This window comes from Leiobunum rupestre, chromosome 11 (genome assembly GCF_980474605.1).
Source record: "Leiobunum rupestre chromosome 11, qqLeiRupe1.1.hap1, whole genome shotgun sequence".
Classification (NCBI taxonomy): Eukaryota; Metazoa; Arthropoda; class Arachnida; order Opiliones; family Sclerosomatidae; genus Leiobunum; species Leiobunum rupestre.
The window spans coordinates 14,559,065-14,576,277 of record NC_143394.1 but is presented as its reverse complement, the minus strand read 5'-3'; the positions used below and the strand labels follow the sequence as shown (position 1 = coordinate 14,576,277).

At 37.4% G+C, this 17,213-nt stretch overlaps 2 protein-coding genes across 3 annotated transcripts; one reads left to right on the top strand and one right to left on the bottom strand.

The window, feature by feature from the left end:
• Positions 1 to 356: 356 nt before the first annotated feature.
• LOC149921404 (sulfotransferase 1C2-like) lies at positions 357 to 1,484 on the top strand. The gene has a single exon (XM_090163142.1). The coding sequence runs from the start codon at positions 483 to 485 to the stop codon at positions 1,440 to 1,442; it is 960 nt and encodes a 319-aa protein (XP_090019268.1). The 5' UTR covers positions 357 to 482; the 3' UTR covers positions 1,443 to 1,484.
• Positions 1,455 to 13,619, bottom strand: LOC149921403 (scoloptoxin SSD14-like). 2 transcript variants are annotated; one of them, XM_090163140.1, is made up of 11 exons: positions 13,480 to 13,619; positions 9,834 to 10,043; positions 9,715 to 9,771; positions 8,096 to 8,161; positions 7,935 to 8,032; positions 6,784 to 6,976; positions 5,771 to 6,218; positions 4,084 to 4,274; positions 2,812 to 3,052; positions 2,637 to 2,750; positions 1,455 to 2,024 (listed from the first exon to the last, which is right to left on the bottom strand). In XM_090163140.1, exons 1-11 carry the CDS (start codon positions 13,488 to 13,490, stop codon positions 1,875 to 1,877), a joined length of 1,779 nt encoding a protein of 592 aa, XP_090019266.1. In that variant the 5' UTR covers positions 13,491 to 13,619; the 3' UTR covers positions 1,455 to 1,874. The 2 variants fall into 2 exon arrangements, with proteins under 2 accessions (XP_090019266.1, XP_090019267.1); XM_090163141.1 differs by having other exon boundaries at positions 7,944 to 8,032.
• Between the last annotated feature and the right edge of the window lie 3,594 nt (positions 13,620 to 17,213).

The window sequence follows — 17,213 nt, the reverse complement described above, 5'->3', positions numbered from 1 at the left end:
TCAATAAGCCTTGCTCTCAAGCGAAAATTCTCCGGCGTTGGATATTCTTCGTCGTCGTGTTACCTGGCACTTAAACACAGCGCCAAGTTCCTTAATAATCCGGTCGGTACGTCAACGAGATATAAATTTTCATTCAAACTTAATTAACAACATCAACTACTTCGACGACTCTATTACTTTCTCTATCCTCCATAAATGACAAGGATAAATGAGACGGAATGAAGATAATCACGAAGACGTTGTTGAAGGTCATAGCTATTCTCTAATTCAGCCATAGAAATCCTTGCTTATTTTATTATCAAGTGTTGATAGATAAATGAGCGCCCTCAAATTTCTCAGTCTGCGAGCGATATCATTACAGACAGGAACTACTGTCTCGGCTATTGAGTCAGTCGTGCCATTTCTTAAGTTAAAACCTTCTATTCTTTGTTGTTAGGCGTCCACTTAGAGTCGTTTCTTCACTTAAATTTACAGGCGCAAAAATGTCGCCCAAATTTACCAAGAAATTACCCGGTTATAATTTGAGAATTCCCCGTTATTTTGATACGGATACCTTTCTTAGAAGTTTAAATTACACGCCAAAGAGTGACGACCTGTTCATCAACACTTACCCTAAGTGCGGGACAACGTGGTTGCAACACATTGTTCAAATTATTCATCGTAGAGGTAAACCTTTAACCCAGGCCGAGGACTTCTTCAACTACTCTCCGTTTTTGGAAATGGCCGGTTCCGAAACTGTGGAAACGAGACCCAAGCCCAGCTCCATCAAGACCCATTTACCGTTCCCTTTTATGCCTTACGCCGACGAGGCCAAGTATATTTACGTCGCTAGAAATCCCAAAGATGCTTGCGTATCTTTCTACCACCATCATAAAACATTCGCGGAAGGGTATCAATTTCAAGATGGGACCATGGACGTATTTTTCGAAGAGTTTATTAAAGGTAAAGTCGATTACGGGGACTACTTCGACCATCTCATCTCGTGGTACCAGCAGAGGGAAGCGCCAAACATTCTATTCATAACCTACGAGGATATGAAAAAAGATCCCGCATTGGGTATCTCAAAAATCGCCAACTTTATGAGTCCGGATTACGGAAAATTGGTAGAAACTGATCCGCAGTTTCTGGAGAATGTCATCAAGTACAGCGACGTCCACTACATGAGGGAACATACCAATAAGTTCGTGGAGGAATTCCTAATCAAAACTGCCGAGGCTTCGGGCTCGAGTCATTTGTCCAAAGGCGCCCGAGAAGCGTTCAAAGGTTTAAGGTCCGCGGAAAACAGCACCAGAGATTTCACCTTCGTCCGTAAAGGTGAAATTGGCGACTGGAGAAACAATTTAAGCCCTGAGCAGTCCAAACGCATCGAGAAGAGGTTTGATGAGAAAACTAAAGGTACGGACATCGCGCTACTATGGCTTGATTCTGATTGGCGAGAATGAAATACGCGTAAATTCATGAAAATAAAACCAATATATATTTTATTACTTTGTATTTATGGTAAAATAACCATGCTTATTTGGCGCTGTTTTAAATTAAGTTTGTCTGCTCAGTTCGGTATGAATTCAACTAAGAATAATGGACTGTCGCAGAGATTCTAAGCCCCACCCTCGCATACTTTGTAGTGTCTGACATTCTTTAACACAAGACGATCACCATCTATGCTCACGTTTTGTTATTAAACAGCAGATGAACCTTCGCTACGAACTATGAGAGGGTGAAACTATAGGGTAATGATATTGCCCTTTATTTTAGGTACCGGAGTGTAATATTGGTTCAGTGAATTTGGCTACACTGATTTACGACAGCGCTTAACAATTGATAAAAAATTTAAAATTAACTTAAATAAAAACATAACAACTTTAAATCACGACTTAAAAACCGTCTGTACTGCCTCCTTTGCGGTAATCAGAATTTCCGTATATTCGACCGTCATCGCCTCGTAACACTGCTTGGATAACGGCTCCTCGACCTTTCAGCTCTTGGTTCACGTGTCCAAGACCGGATAAGCCGTTTAAAATATACTGAAAACCAACAACAATTTTACAATCGCATAATTAGCTTTAACAATAACCCAAAAAGCCTAATACAAGATCTTTTTATGGAGAGGTCAGTAAACCTAGCTTTATCTGCCAAAGACTGACATATAAGAAGTGCAATACGTTCATAGCAAACCTAGTCTTCTCCTGGTGGGGAAAGTAGGAATACATAAAGGATAAAATTTCACTACACATGACAAATTATATCTTGATGCGCTACATCTCGACGTGCCGTCTAACGACTGATTTTTGAAGCGAAAAATTATTTTAGTAAACTGAATAAGAGATGGACATTACAATGTGCCATCTTTAGAATCTCAAAATGTTAATGTATTATATTTATATAACTTCTGTTTAAATATTAGGATATTAATATAAATAATTTAGAAGACAAAATAGGTATATTGGTATTATAAAAACTTAATTTATATAATTTCTTATATGAAATTTGTGGTACCAGTATTGATGGCAGCTATTAGCAGAGCAGGATTTTTCCCTTCCTTAATTAAACTGACGAACAAGTAGCACAATATAAGGGCGTGCGTTGACCTCTCTATAAAAAGATCTTGTCTATAGTATCAGTAGCTTAAAAATTACCTCGGGAAAATCCTTTTCGTATGTGGTGTGATTAGGAAACAGTTGATGGTGTATTCTCGGTTCATCTATGGCTTGTTTTACGTCTTTCCCGAAGAATAATGTGTTTAGAATCACCTGAAAAAAAACCACTGCCAGTTTCCAACAATTACTATGGCTCAAAATGAATTTAATTTACTAAAGCGATTCCCGTTGTGATGTGAGTCCCACCCGCGCCGCCAACCACAAGCTTCACATTTCCATTGTCGTCCAGTATTATTGAGGGACACATGGAAGACAGTGGTCTTTTGCCCGGTTTGATGTAATTAGGAATTGACGGTGGAACGCCATATATGTTAGTTATATTTGGCGACGAGAAATCATCCATTTCATTGTTCAGTAATATCCCTGTTTTGGGTGATAGAACCTTGCTCCCGAAACTGCGCAAAAATATAGTGTTAAATGTGGTCCAGCATATTCGGAGACAGAGACCAATTATGGCTCCTTCGGGTCTTCTTAATTTGAAAAGACTATAACCCTGGCACGGAAGGTTAAGCTTCCGTTAATACTCACTCGTCGCGCGACAGTCTACTACGGTCAAGACTGTCGCGCCGTGGATGAGTAATGAAATTTAACCTTGATTATTCTGCCAGATTATACTCCCTCAGGAATCCATACCTCTACTTGGAATGCTTATCCGGCCGTATCGCGTATGGTAAGATCACTCTGACGGCTTTGGCCCCGCCTACGAGATAAAAAAATCCCCTTTTCGCACGCTCCCCTCTCACGTAGTTGTTTGTTAAGTTCACATAGTGACGTCAAAAAAACCGTCAGCCACTTAGAGACGAAAATCTGCCGCGATAAGCATTCCAAGTAGAGGTATGCTTTCCTGACTCCCTTTAATATAAAACAGCGCTACTAATAATTGTTTTTTAAAAATAAAAAGTGGTCTTGCCCAACTTGCTAAAATGTTGCTCTTACGTCACAAGACCCAGCTTTATTAGTATATTCTTCGCACGAGCGATTTGTACGCGCGCTAAAAAACCCTATATTCCTCTGGCGACTGTAGCGCGCACTCGTAGACTTGTAAAAGTAAGAGACTGCGACCCCAACCAAGGAGAACGCAACCCGTCAAAAGTCGTGTATTTTCTTGCGTACAATTTTCATTGGCTAGACGCTTTAGTGCCTGCTGCCGTCGGAAGGGGAAAATTCGGAAATTGTCTTCCCCCCGCCCGTAAAACGTCCAGCGTATAGGCTCGTGGCACTCGTCCAATGAAATTCGTACACAACCCTTCGTTAGCGTGTTTAAAGGCTAGCTGCGTTCTCCTTGTGTTTGTTGCTCCTAGATTTAAATATGACAAAAAGAACTATTGAAGGTGGTATGCAATAGCCATGTAATGAATTGGTAGTTTTGTAAACAAAAGCAACATTTGAAATAAATAAAACAAAATATTCGAGTACTGAAACTTACTAAGCATTGATGGTACTTGTGACTGAAACAGCGTCTCCGTTTGGCGCAATAACGGCCATATGAGCGGTACCACTATCGTCGTCAACAAACATCTTCACTCCGTAATACTCTGGATCGTAACTTGTCTGGTTATCCATAATTCTTTGCGAGATATTTCTGGCATATTCGTACGATGTTAGGTCTTCAATGAGCTATATAAAAATGCACGTTATAAACTATTTACAACCTTTGGATAAGGGATTAACTAACTATCTTCGGTAAAGGATGTACCTCAATGCGAACAAATGTTACATAAGTGTTCCCAACGCCACCTAGCAGAAATATGTTGTATTCTGAACCCAAATAACTATTATCATGGTTATTATCAAATATATAGCTGAAAATCCACTTCCGATTGTCAAGCGTGCATGAGGAAACAGTGGAAAATATGGAATAAATAAGCTACAGGAGTTCAGTGTACAACTTTATCTGTTAAGGTACGTCTTCAACGAAGCTGGTTAAAGAAAATATAACATCTAGTATTTCAAGTACGCTTTCGAGGCTATATTCCCCATCAATTAATATTTGTTTACAAAAATGCTTTTAGGTATCTAATAATATGAGGCCTTAGCATTAACATTTGGTACCACCCTTGCATACCTTTTAATGAAAGAGTGTGAAAGAGTCACGCGAAAAAACGAAAACAGACGAACTTTCGCTACAAAGTTTGCGAGGTTGTGTAGCTTTAACAGAAACGGACTGACGACCTTTCAATTTTCATCAGGTGGGCATAGTAAACTACTTTTCGTCAACTACTCCGGAAGGGGATGCTAACGGAACATTTCGGAGTTTGAAACTGGCCCCCCTACAAGCCCATGGATTCACCTGTGGGTTCCAAACCACCGGTCTACCAAAGCAAAATTTGGTGTTCGGGCTCTTGCTCACCGGCTCAAGTGGCCAGTCCGCTTCTGGATTAAGAATCTCTGTAGTCTTAAGGCTGGTTCACACGGGCAGTGTTTTCCTGATTTTCTCGTTTTACCGCCTTTTCCCGTTGTTCTGGCACACGGAAAAACACCCATACACACTCGGTACACACGGACAAAATTTGTCGGATTTTACTGCCGCGAGCGTTTTAAGCACTTTGAGCTCGACCAATCAGCGAGCGTTACGCTGTCATGTGATATAAGGAGGTATTTTGAAAGTCTTTAAACAGGGAGTAATCCCCAAGGTTCGTAAAAAAGGGAACTATAAGGTTGCCTCGACCGCATGGTTTTTTATCAAAATATTACGGCTTTTGCGTTGCTTTGTAAAATTGTGACGTCACCCAGATAGGATCGTAATGAATATCAACGGAGGCTCATGATCTGGGTGACGTCATCAATTTTAACTCGCACAGAAATTTTTTCAAACATCTTATTGATCGAGACCTCCTTGAGTACTCCCTGCTTTAAAAGTAGGCTTACGAATTTTTACATCTATCTCGTGACGGCATAACGAGCGCTGATTGGTTGAACCCAAAGCGCTTCTCCGTTTTCTCGGTAACCAACCGTGCTCCGTGTGTACAGTCGTTTTCCTGTGCTCCCGACCAACGGGAAAAGACGGTAAAATGAGAAAATAGAGAAAACCAGGTAAACACTGCCCGTGGGAAGCAGCCTTTAGACCCCTGATTTTATTATCGCGTGTTAATGGTTCAAGCAAAAGCACCTACCGAGTCGAAAGCATTTCCGTTAAGCGGATCTCCTAGTTCCATCCTTCTGGCGTACGCGAATTTAAACGCTTCCATGATACGGTGGGTCGTCAAGATAGTAGAGCTACTGTCGTACATGGATTTTACGTTGAAGTGATAGTTCTGCAGGATATTTAGTATGAAGGACAAGATAGGTCCACTTCCAGGTAAAGGAACGCTGTACATGGTGTACTTGGAACTGATATTAACCACCGTTGGTTCCTTCCAGACTGGTTTGTAATTTAACATATCCTCGTACGTGACGATCCCACCGGCGTCTTCGATGTCTTTCGCTAAATCTTTGGCTATTTCCGAGTCCCACGTACCTTTATCTTTTGCTAATTTCTGCAGAGTTTCCGATAGTAACGGATTCTTAAACAAATCTCCTTCCTTGTAGTACTGTCTCGTAACTTTGTTCGTCAATAAATTTCTAAAAATGATGACATTTGTGAGTACTGAGTAGACATTATATATTTACTAAATATTGATAAAGACCAATTCACTATCTTTCTTAGAGGATAACAACTATATACACAGCAACTAGAGGTTCAGATTTAATACTTTTACTAAAACTAGATGGCGCCAATTTATTTTTTTGTGGTAAGGGAATATATCCTTATATACTAATTCATTACAAAAATTCTAACGGAAATTTAAGCGATTGTTTATGTAAAAGAAATGTAAACAAGTTGTACGTTTAACTTTCACATAAAAATTAAAACGGAAAAATATATTTTTCACGATTTTCCATTTTTACGTTTCAGACTCAGACTGTTCGCGCTATCTGTTAAAGGGAGTATGAACTTCCATGTTTACGATGGATCAATAAATTTCACATTTCAACCACCAGGTTTAACAGAAACTAGGGTTATTGGCGCTAGTTACTTTACAAACAAGTCGTAGCACACGATTTTGGGTATTTAAACATCAGCTGTAAAAGGATCTTCCCACCTGTAAAATGTGAATAGATCTATTACTGTTTAAATGAGGAATACCTGGCGTCATCGAAATTTTTCAAATTCTCTCGTTGGGCCTCGATGGCTTGAGCTAAGTGAGCTCCGACGGCGAAACCATCTTTGCTTATATTAATGGCGCCTGTAAACAACTCTGACCAATCGAGTTTTCCGTATTTGTCGTGGGCTGCCAAATACCCGTGTATCTCGGCTGGGACCGCTACTGAACGAATCCCTAAAACAAATTTTTAAATAATTGTAATGTAAGTAACGTAGTAAACATAAGTATGACCAAAATGTATTCAGAAGGAGTCAGGAGACTACCAGAGGTGGTTATCACCGATTTTGTTGAAACTCGGGTAGTATGAAAATTGTTCAAGGGAAAAGTTGCAATGGGCTTTAGTTTTCCCATGGCAAAAAAAAATGTTTTTATTCTCTCAAAACAAAAAAATCTCCATTTAAAAAAGCATGGGATTTTCTCGGTACTTACTTAAAAAAAATTGAAAAAATTTAATTTTCAAAACTTACGCAAAAAGATGAATTTGATCTATTTTGGGTAAAACTGATCAAGGGTTTTGGTTAATATTGATCAATTTTGGTTAAATTTTAACAAAATTTGGGTAACCGAGGAAATCCCATGCTTTTTTTAAATGGAGATATCAAAACATTTTCGGTTGCCATAGGAAAACTAAACCCCATTGCAACTTTTCATTTGCGAATTTGCATACAACCATAACGTCTACCTAACCCCCGAGTTTTAACAAAATTGGTGGTAACCACCTAGGGTAGTCTCCTTGTCAGTATAACGGTGCGAAAAATACAAATGAAAACCGTTCAGGTCTGAAATTCGAAAATAAATACTATCAGAAACGAAACTGTTTATAACAATAATATTTAGGTTTCGATTCAATAATTGATCGTTATTTCACGAAGTAAGCGCTATTTTTACTTTTCAATAAACCTTGGCTAACCCGTCAAAAAATGTGACCGACATGATTTCCAGGATATGGTTAGCTGGAAGTCCCAAATGGAAAAGGACAGGTTTCAGTACTTAGTCATGAAATGATTTATATGGCAATTTACTATCGTTAAAAAAAATTGCGTTGGGAGAATTGAAAGTGTCAATGGATATTATGTTTGTAGTAACACCCGAAAGATTCATTGTATTATCTACAATAAAATTGGTGATTTACCCAACGCACTGTCACTCGGGTTCCCATCAAACATATTCTCACTGGCTTTGGATGGTGCAGTTTCTCTGGAGTCCAGTACCTTCACTTCTCCATTGGATCTAACGTAAATATTGTAATTTTAATCACACCCTTAAACACGTAAGACATTCCTGGTTCTTTACTTGGTAAATATAGTCATGAAGAATCCTCCGCCAAGACCCATGCTATGTGGTACCACTACACCCATGCTAAAAAAAGTTATTTACCAAGGATAAGATTAAATGTATTTGATTTAATGAGACTAAGCTAGAGGGATGTGACTTTATAGATGGAAAACGGAAGTAGCTATAGGTGAGAAAAAAGAATATAAACCCAAATAATGCAACTTCCGGTATATAGTATAATCTGAGGAACCAAAAGTAAGCCAGTCAACGGCAGCCGGTCTTTGGAGAATGCTCTAGAGTTTCCATTATTTTAACAAACCCCTACAAGTTATAAATCTAAGTGAAACCCGGTCTCAGTGATTTTATCGGTGCAGATGCTACACCTATGCTCATTGACTCGAGGGGCTGATTACTCTTAGTAATCGGTGTACACGTTTCCCGTAAAGAGTACGTAATCTAGACGCAATCAAGACGTTATCTGCGTACTCCACGTAATCTTATGTAATCTATGTATTATCTACGTAAGCCGCGTAACATCGACTCACATATCGTACTCGTCGCATAATCTTAGATTACTCCACGTACTCTTTGCGTACTCCCTGATTACGTAACGCGTACTCCGGGTGATCTTATCTACTCTAGGAATTATCTATAGCTATTCCACGAAATCTCGACTTACTTATTTTATCAGTCGAATAATCGTAGAGTACTTCGCTGAAATTACAATACTCCACGTACTCGTGGCCTACTCCCTAATTACGCAAGCTCGACGTAATTGCCTTACTACACGTAATCTAAAGCAGCGTTCAGACTATGTGAAAATATTACGTTAGCATCGGTCGTGTCGTTTTGGTTATGTTGGTCGCGTCGGTTCGTTCATTTCACTGTTCAGAAAGGAACCAACCTTGTACGGAGATTAACATAAAAGGTGATTGTTCATCCAATCAGAGCTCAGTAATAACGGCGGAAAAATTGAAATAATGTTTTATCCACCTCTGATTGGTTATAGTATTTCGATGGTTCTAAAGGTCGCCACTACCTAGAGTCAGCGCTGATGAGGCACATGGCTAATTGTCTGCTATGAACTTTTTGAGCTTTAAACCGAGACGCCATCTAGGCAGTCCTCAACGTAATGAAAAAATGTAAACGACACGCGTGAAAATTTAAAGTCTCTGTTGAGAAGTCTGAACGGTGTAAGAAATCGAAAGAACCGACACGATCGACGCAAACGTAATATTTTCACATAGTCTGAACGCTGCTTTATGTATCTCAAGAACGCATAGAGGTACTAAGAACGTGGAACCATAACATTCGGCCATGCTGCCTTGTTGTTATACTTTCAGAAGCAGTCTAAGCAGTCGACGGTTTTCTCCATTACACCAAAGCCCAAGTTAGGCTTAAGCCATAGGTAAAGTATAACTTCAAGGCGCCATGTTCATAGTTCTAAGTAACTCTATGCTTTCTTGGTAATCTCTACGTACTCCGCGTAATCTCTACTTACTCGTCGCATAATCTCTGAATACTTCGCGCACTCATGGTACCCTCCCTGATTACGTAATCGGTGTACGGGCAAACTCTAAGTGATCAGCCCATCGCAATGACGTGGGTTATTATGTAACTTATGCAAATAGTCATACCATAGTAAAGTTGCAATGGCGCTATCCACGGCTGATCCGTTCTTTTCGAGTATTTCCCTGAAGAACACAAATTTTCAACTGCGAATTCTATCCACAATTATCTTTATTTCATGACTGACCTGCCAACCCTGGCACACGGAGCAGCGTCCGTGGCCAATCCGGCGAATGAGAAGTTACCCAGTAACGACGAAAATGTTACTCTGGGACTGTCCTGGTCGGATTTCTTGCCTAATAACGGTATCACCACTCCTAGAACTATAGCTATCACCAACAGCACGGCGAACACCACCGTTAACAGCAAGATACGACTCCTCCTCGAAAGTGGCGGTCTAAGTGAAAGTGGTACATATTTCATTGTGAAATAACTACAGCGCTTAAATGGTAAAATTGACGGTCTGTTCATTCTAACAAAATGACTACTAAGTGGGCAATACAAAGACAGGACAACTATCCACTGCTTCTGAAATATTACTTCATTTGTCTCAATTTAATTGTTTCATTGTATTCTTTAGAAAACTCGCTAGACGGAAAAATTTCTTAATTGTTTTGTTCGGAGTATCTCAACCAACCACATTAAGCCTAATTAGCGTTTACACTCTCAGATGACATTTCGCCTTTCATACGTAATGCGGATTGCAATTTGAGTGGGCTGCCGGAGACATTAAGCAATTATACAATAACGTCGAAAGTAATAACATAAGTAACATAAAACAATATGTATGACAATATGGGATAAATAATTATTTGATGAGTATAGATCGAATCAAATATCAAATATTGGTTTTTACCAAATCGAAAAATTAAAGTCTCAAATAGTTCGGTAGAATATTTTGGAATAAATCACGTGTTTTAAAATTTTTAGTTTTAGTTTCCTGTTTAACGTAATTCTAAAACCTCAAGGCTCAATATTCTAGCCAATAAGAGAACTAACTTTGGTACTCGATCGAATTATTTGGTATTATGAAATATTTTGCACGCCCCTATTGATGATGAAATTACGGAATCGAAAAATTGATTAAAATAAAGTAAGATTTACTTGATAAATTAAAAAATTATTTAAAAGAAATCATTTAAACCTAATACAACTATTTTGATCCTGTTAGTAGGCAAATTATATTCCAAAAACTTACAAAACTGATAGTTTAATAAACAAGTTGTAGTGTTTGCAGTTGATTTGCATTGCTTGAACGGTCTTATAGGATAAATAAATCCTTAAAGACTATTATGGCTTTAGTAACCATTCTACTATGAATATACTGCTAATGATATTCGGGATTCTGCTGATATTTCTAAAGACTTTTCGGGATTAAATATTGTTTGTGGCGAAGCAGTGGCGGCGATCCCGTGGGGGCTCTGGGGCTCGAGCCCCCAAAGGGAAAAACCAACGGGGACAGAGCCACCACAGAAATAAAATTGAGAAAAATAGCAATTAAGACAAATATTTCTAATCTCACTGCCTTTACTTGGGTCCGAATTAAGTCTTTTTATAGAAGATATTTTGATATTCCAGATGCGAGGAACATTGATTTTGATAAATTCATTCTAACAGAAAATCGCCGCGTCGTGTACCCTATTTTACCCAATCATCTTAAGTTACCCTAGAAGCCTAAAATATCTTCGAATGTGGCCAAGAACGGCAGATATCGACTTAAATTTTGTGACCAATGTATTCCTTAACGGATGAGTTATTCGAAATCGTTTATTCCCATTCGACCGAAATCCCATTCGACCGAAAGAATTTTAAAATGTAGCCCAATTGGCGGCGTGATTTGGTATTTTATTTATAAGGTATGTACTATCGAAGATCCATGTTTAGGTTAGGTTAGGTTAGGTTAGGTTAGGTTAGAGTTGGTTAAGTTTACTATTTCCGTTTTGGTTCAGTTACTTTTCTTGACTAGGTGAAGATAAAAATATAATTCATGCTCATTCCATTTTATTTTCCAATTTATATAGCAGCGTTCGGTCGAATGGGACACATAAAAACCGCACGTTTCGGCGGAATTCGGTCGAATGGGACACCTCAAAAACCGCCTTCGGTCGAATGGGATTTAGGTCGAATGTGACGAAAGCATTAGAAATAACACCTTTCTTTATAAAAAAAATATAGTAATAAAAGTTTAGAGCTGTACATTTTCTTGCTAAAATTTTTAGACAAAAAATAATGTTTTTTTTTCGATCGCCACCGCTGTGGCGAAAAACATTATACAAATTATAAACCATTATATCAAAATAATATGATTTTAATAATTTACATATTTCGGCGAAGGAGTACAAATGGAAAAACTTGAGCCGTTTTGCGGTGTACACCTATGGATATTTTGTTACTAGTGATAGCAAGGTAAGGGTAGTTCGAAAGCCCAAAATAAGCCACTCCTTCTAGGTCGAAATATTTGCACAATTGGAAATCTAAATTACGTGTATGACCGTAATGCATTTGATTAACCTGACTAGCCGAGTGCAAGGTAAACAAATGTCAACAGCTGGAAACTTTGCGAGGGGAAATTGATAAGAAATCGCGTGAAACATTTAAATAGAAGCGTTTCCTAATTTCCTTCGTTCTCAGGAAACAGCTTTTCAAAGATGACATTGTCTCAACAATGAATTTCATCTTTTCATCGCACTGAAATGACTTAACACTTTTTACGTACGATTTTTTCACAACCGCTGATAAGAACAATGATTATGTTCGAGATCATGGGGTTTATCGTGTTAAGCTACAATTTTGGGACTGGACTGTATACGCGAATCTCAACTAAACGATTTGAAAGTCACTAAAGGCTTAATAAAACAGAAATTATAATGTTTCTACAAAATAAAATTAATATCGAATTATGTTTTTACGTTACAGCTTTATATTAGTTATAACAGAAGCATATAGCAAAAGTATCTATCTCCTTACAATAACTAATGTTATTTGCTGGAAACAAGTACCTACACATTCTACGGGTGATTATTCAAAAAGGTTTTAATGTGAGGAGAAATACATAATATATTTTAGGTTGGCATAGTGATATTTGCGCAAGAGCTATATTGATGATATTGTTGTTAAACCAAAAAAATCAATGCTTTGTTTAGGTATTATCAGACGTTTATAATTACATTTCCCATAAGAGTGTCAGTTCTATAGATTCTGCTTGTTAAATGTCATTACTAGAAGGGCCTCAAATTTTTGTGTGGACTTCAGACTAAGTCATTAGACATAACATGTGCTCTTTGCCTCGTCGAAATAGTGATCGCGTGCACTGAGCCGTGCCGAGGTGTAAGACCGACCCGTGATATTTTATTTTTCAGTTCTAATTCTTTTTTGGTATGACGTCATTTCTACGTCACTCCGCGCATAGCTATCAGTAATAATTGTTTAGACTAACGGAAGCACCTGTGGAAATTGTGGAATATAATTATTACTCTCTGACATATAGAAATGGAAATTAGTCTTCACCTAATGGATTCCTGTTCAAAGGTGAAATCTACCTTCTCCACGAGACCCTCAATATCTGACGTTTATTAATAAAATATCGTCTATTTTCCATAAATTATAAGTATAAATTACATAACAATAGGCTACTTTATACATAAATTACGTTGAAATTACTGTTTTAAAGAAAATTTTAAATGATAGTGGGTCGTTGTCGTACGATAATTTCACCGTTAAATCACTATTTTACTAATGCAAGAGCAAATTTGGAGTGCAGCTTGTTTAACATGAATACACGAAGCAAACCAAATCCATTTGTTAAATAAATGGAAAAACCAAAATTCACTTACATGAGTGCCATAATCTTTGTACAATTTGCTGAAAAATATTAAGAGTAAGAACTGAAGCTTGTTTTAACTCTCTTTACAACATTTAAATGCGGTTGATTTCACAGAGTAGATATTCTATTTTAAATTAAACTCCCGTATGAATGCACAAGTCAAGGCAAAGTCCGATAGTTTAGTAATAAAAACTACATAGAATACGAGCAAGCACAATAAAGCTCAATTATCTGAACCTTCAAGAAGAAAAACGCAACCTACTTTGCTTCTAATATTGTCATGTAATTTGACGTCTCGTTACTGTTACCTTACAACTCTCTTATCATATCGTTTTCCCCCGTCTTTCCGTCATTTATGGATCGTAAATTGTGGTTGTAAAATTGGTTATGTCAATGTATTTACCAGTACCTTAAATTATTCAACATTTTGAACAGTGTATTCATTCAATTTTTTTTCGGAATTTCCTGCTATAATTTCAAAATAGAACAAGATTTAAAATATTGAAATTTGTATTGTTGTTTTATTAGATTATTTATTTCAATGATTTTACCTGTACATTTATAACATTTTGATTTATTTCACATTTCAAATAGTACTGATGCCAATTTAAGTAACCATGGCATTCCTAGTCATAATTCCAAATTAAAAGAATTAAAATTAAAGAAAAAGTTATTTAAACTGGTATTTTTTTCCAGTACGTGATTATAAAATTAAAATTTATTGAACATTTTAAATAGAGTCGTTATTTATCCATTTCCTTCTATAATTGAAAATAGGAAAGAATTTCAGTTATTTAAATTTAGTATTGTTTTGAAAGTATTTATAAATTTCTAGGCCGACCTGAAATTTGCCAGTTTAAAGTTTCCTTTATGGGAGTATCAAGTTTCTTACGAATTTTACATTTAGTAATAATAATAATAATAATCAGCTAGGCTAATACCCAAGGCACCACCTTGGGTCTAAGGTGGTGCCTTGGGTATTAGCCTAGCTGATTATTATTATTATTATTACTAAATGTAAAATTCGTAAGTCATTTAGCGACTTATAATGCCTTTAAACAGGTGGTTGGGTTACAATGCGTAGGATGGTGGTGGCAAGCCCTTCATGCCACGCGAGCCAACAGCTTTCTACACTACCAAATAGGTTTATCAGAAGTTAGGTTGAAGCATGGAGGAAGAGCTAGTCACGCTAAAAACAAGCAGTGGCACCTAGGAGCAACAATCAGAGGTTACACAGCACCCCACAAAAGGAGAACGTAACGCGTCAAAAGTCGTGGATTTTCTTGTTTACAATTTTTATTGGCTAGACGCATTATCGCCTGCTGCCGTCGCGTCAGAAGGGGAAAATTCGGAAATTATCTTACCCCCCGCTCGTAAAACGTTCAGCGTAAAGGTTCGTCCAATGAAATTTGTACACAACACTGCGTTAGCGTGTTTAAAGGCTATAGCTGCGTTCTCCTTGTGTTTGTTACTCCTAGGTGGCAGCAACTATAGGAAAGAGCCACATACCGGAAAAAGGGGAAAGAATTCATAAGAATCATAAGGAAAGATGAAATGGTGTTTCAAACATTGTGCAGGTGCATGTCAAAAGACTCTATCATAAAAAAAATCGATTGCTAAACTACCAAAAGATATGATCTAAAATATTTGTATATTAATCAAAATATTTCAATAAATATTTAAGGGGCCCACAAGCATTATTTATTATTGGGTCCACTACGATAGTGGTTCATCGCCTTATTCGCCTAGCTCTGCACCAGGAACCCCCACCTTAAAATTTCACTTAAGTGAAGGGCCCACGATGACATAATTTGCCCCTGGCACCGAAATGTTTATATTAATGATAAAAGATTATCTAAGACTTGGATAATCTTTTATTTGAGCGCCCCGAGATTTGGCGGCTGGTTACGGGCCTGGTTTTAGGGAACCAATGATATACCATGGATGTAGAAAGAACTACATCCATGGATATACCATACTGATTTGATTTTTGGAGGAGACAGGAACTTACTATAAGAGCGATAGTTGAATTGAGAGAGACTCTAAAATTAAGTCGTTTTAACATAGTCATTCATCATACATTCGTGCTGTAGCAAAGGATAGACACTCTATATCAAATAAGAACCAGGATCTTTATAAAAACTAGTTATTTATAGGCTTCGTGCGTAGTTTAAATTTTTGTCATAATTATCGCCGCCTACCGAACGAGTTTTAAATTGAATATATGAAAGCTGTCTGCTCGTTCAAAATTCTCTCTGCATAACAGGCTGAAAGCTTGGAGTAGAGAAGTCAACTTATCTACTCCAAGCTGAAAGTTCAACCGGAAAACGTAGAATTCGAAAGGTGTCTGCTATTTCTTCACATATTTAGTTTACGGATATTAAGGCAGATGGTGCTATATTTCTATAGCAGAAGTTTATACTATCAAGGATAATAGCTAATTATCCTTGATACTATAGACTCTTTCTTTTGGAATTTTGCTGGGCGCGTCCATGTTGAGTTTAACCCCTTTAACCCCCATTCTCCATATCCTGGGACCAAAGACCCGAGCCTAGACCCCCCCCCCCCCCCACCGGTGGTTCCAGGTAATGGCCGACTAGCGGGTGGCCAAAAAGAGGGGTCGAAAGGACCGCGAAAAAGAGTGTATACCTTTTAAGTTATAAAAATTTATCTAGGCAATTTAAATGGGCTGAAAATTTCCGAGTGTATTACTACGCCTAATGTAAATAAAGTACAAACACTCCGTCGTAGCTTTGGCGATGGCCGCCATTATGGGCGGCTGGGCCTAAGAAAAGTATAGGCGATTTCCTGTGACGTCACTTCGGCATTACTCTAATCTCAATTTTAGAGTGTCTTGACCTTGTACAAAAATTTAAAGAAAAACCAAAAAAAACTTAGGTATTTTAGGAACCTACTAGCTACTACCCTAAATCATATCAAGGACAGTAGATACTACTGTCCTTGATCATATAACCTTTAAATGGTTTTACACATTTAAGATTCAAAAAGCCCGCGCCATCTATGAAAGTTAAATTGTAATAGACTTGATTCATTAATCGGTTTCATTTTGAAAATGATTTAATAAAATGCTGTTTATTAATATCAAAAGTGGATAGACAAAAATCCACTTTTGTTAATACTTATCACCTAATATTAAGTATCGTAATTTAAAATAGCGATTAAAAACTTACTTTCATCGAAAGTGAAAAGGGTTAGGAAGTTTAGAACTAAGAATATTTTTAGAGTGGACTGATCACATATCTCATGTTCTACTAGGTTTGACACGTTTTTAAATAAGCTCCTGAACACTATACTAAAGAATAATTACTATTCTAGAAGCTCATAGCTTAAATATTTGAGGCCTATTGTATTATGCCAAAGCAATTATTGCAATTGGATAATTTAAAAATTTCTAGTTTACGAAGTTTTGGTGTCTAAGGTCTTTGGCCGACACTAAGGCCTTAAGACAACAAAAGTTGTTCTCAAATAGAAAAAGAAGAAAAGTTTTGTAAATTGATTTAGTTCTAACTTATTAAAGCCTCCAAAGAAACAATTTTCTACCGCAATTATGTCCATATTTGGACAAAATCCCCTTAAAAAAGTATGCAAGACAAAAAAAAATTCCAAGATAAATAATGTGCACCTCTCATAACTAATCATGCTAGTGAATTCAAGTCAAAGACTTTCTCCCTGTTTACAGCCCAATCACTCTACTTTACAAATTAAGATCTAATTAGAAAACCA

Bases quoted from the DNA above. Each gene is read 5' to 3' on its own strand.
- LOC149921403 (XM_090163140.1), bottom strand. The intron at 4,275-5,770 runs GTAGGTGCTTTT...ATTTTTATATAG, and splicing joins ACGGAAATGCTTTCGACTCG to CTCATTGAAGACCTAACATC. The intron at 2,751-2,811 runs GTAAATTAAATT...GTTTTTTTTCAG, and splicing joins TCACAACGGGAATCGCTTTA to GTGATTCTAAACACATTATT.
- LOC149921404 (XM_090163142.1), top strand. From the start codon at position 483: ATGTCGCCCAAATTTACCAAGAAATTACCCGGTTATAATTTGAGAATT.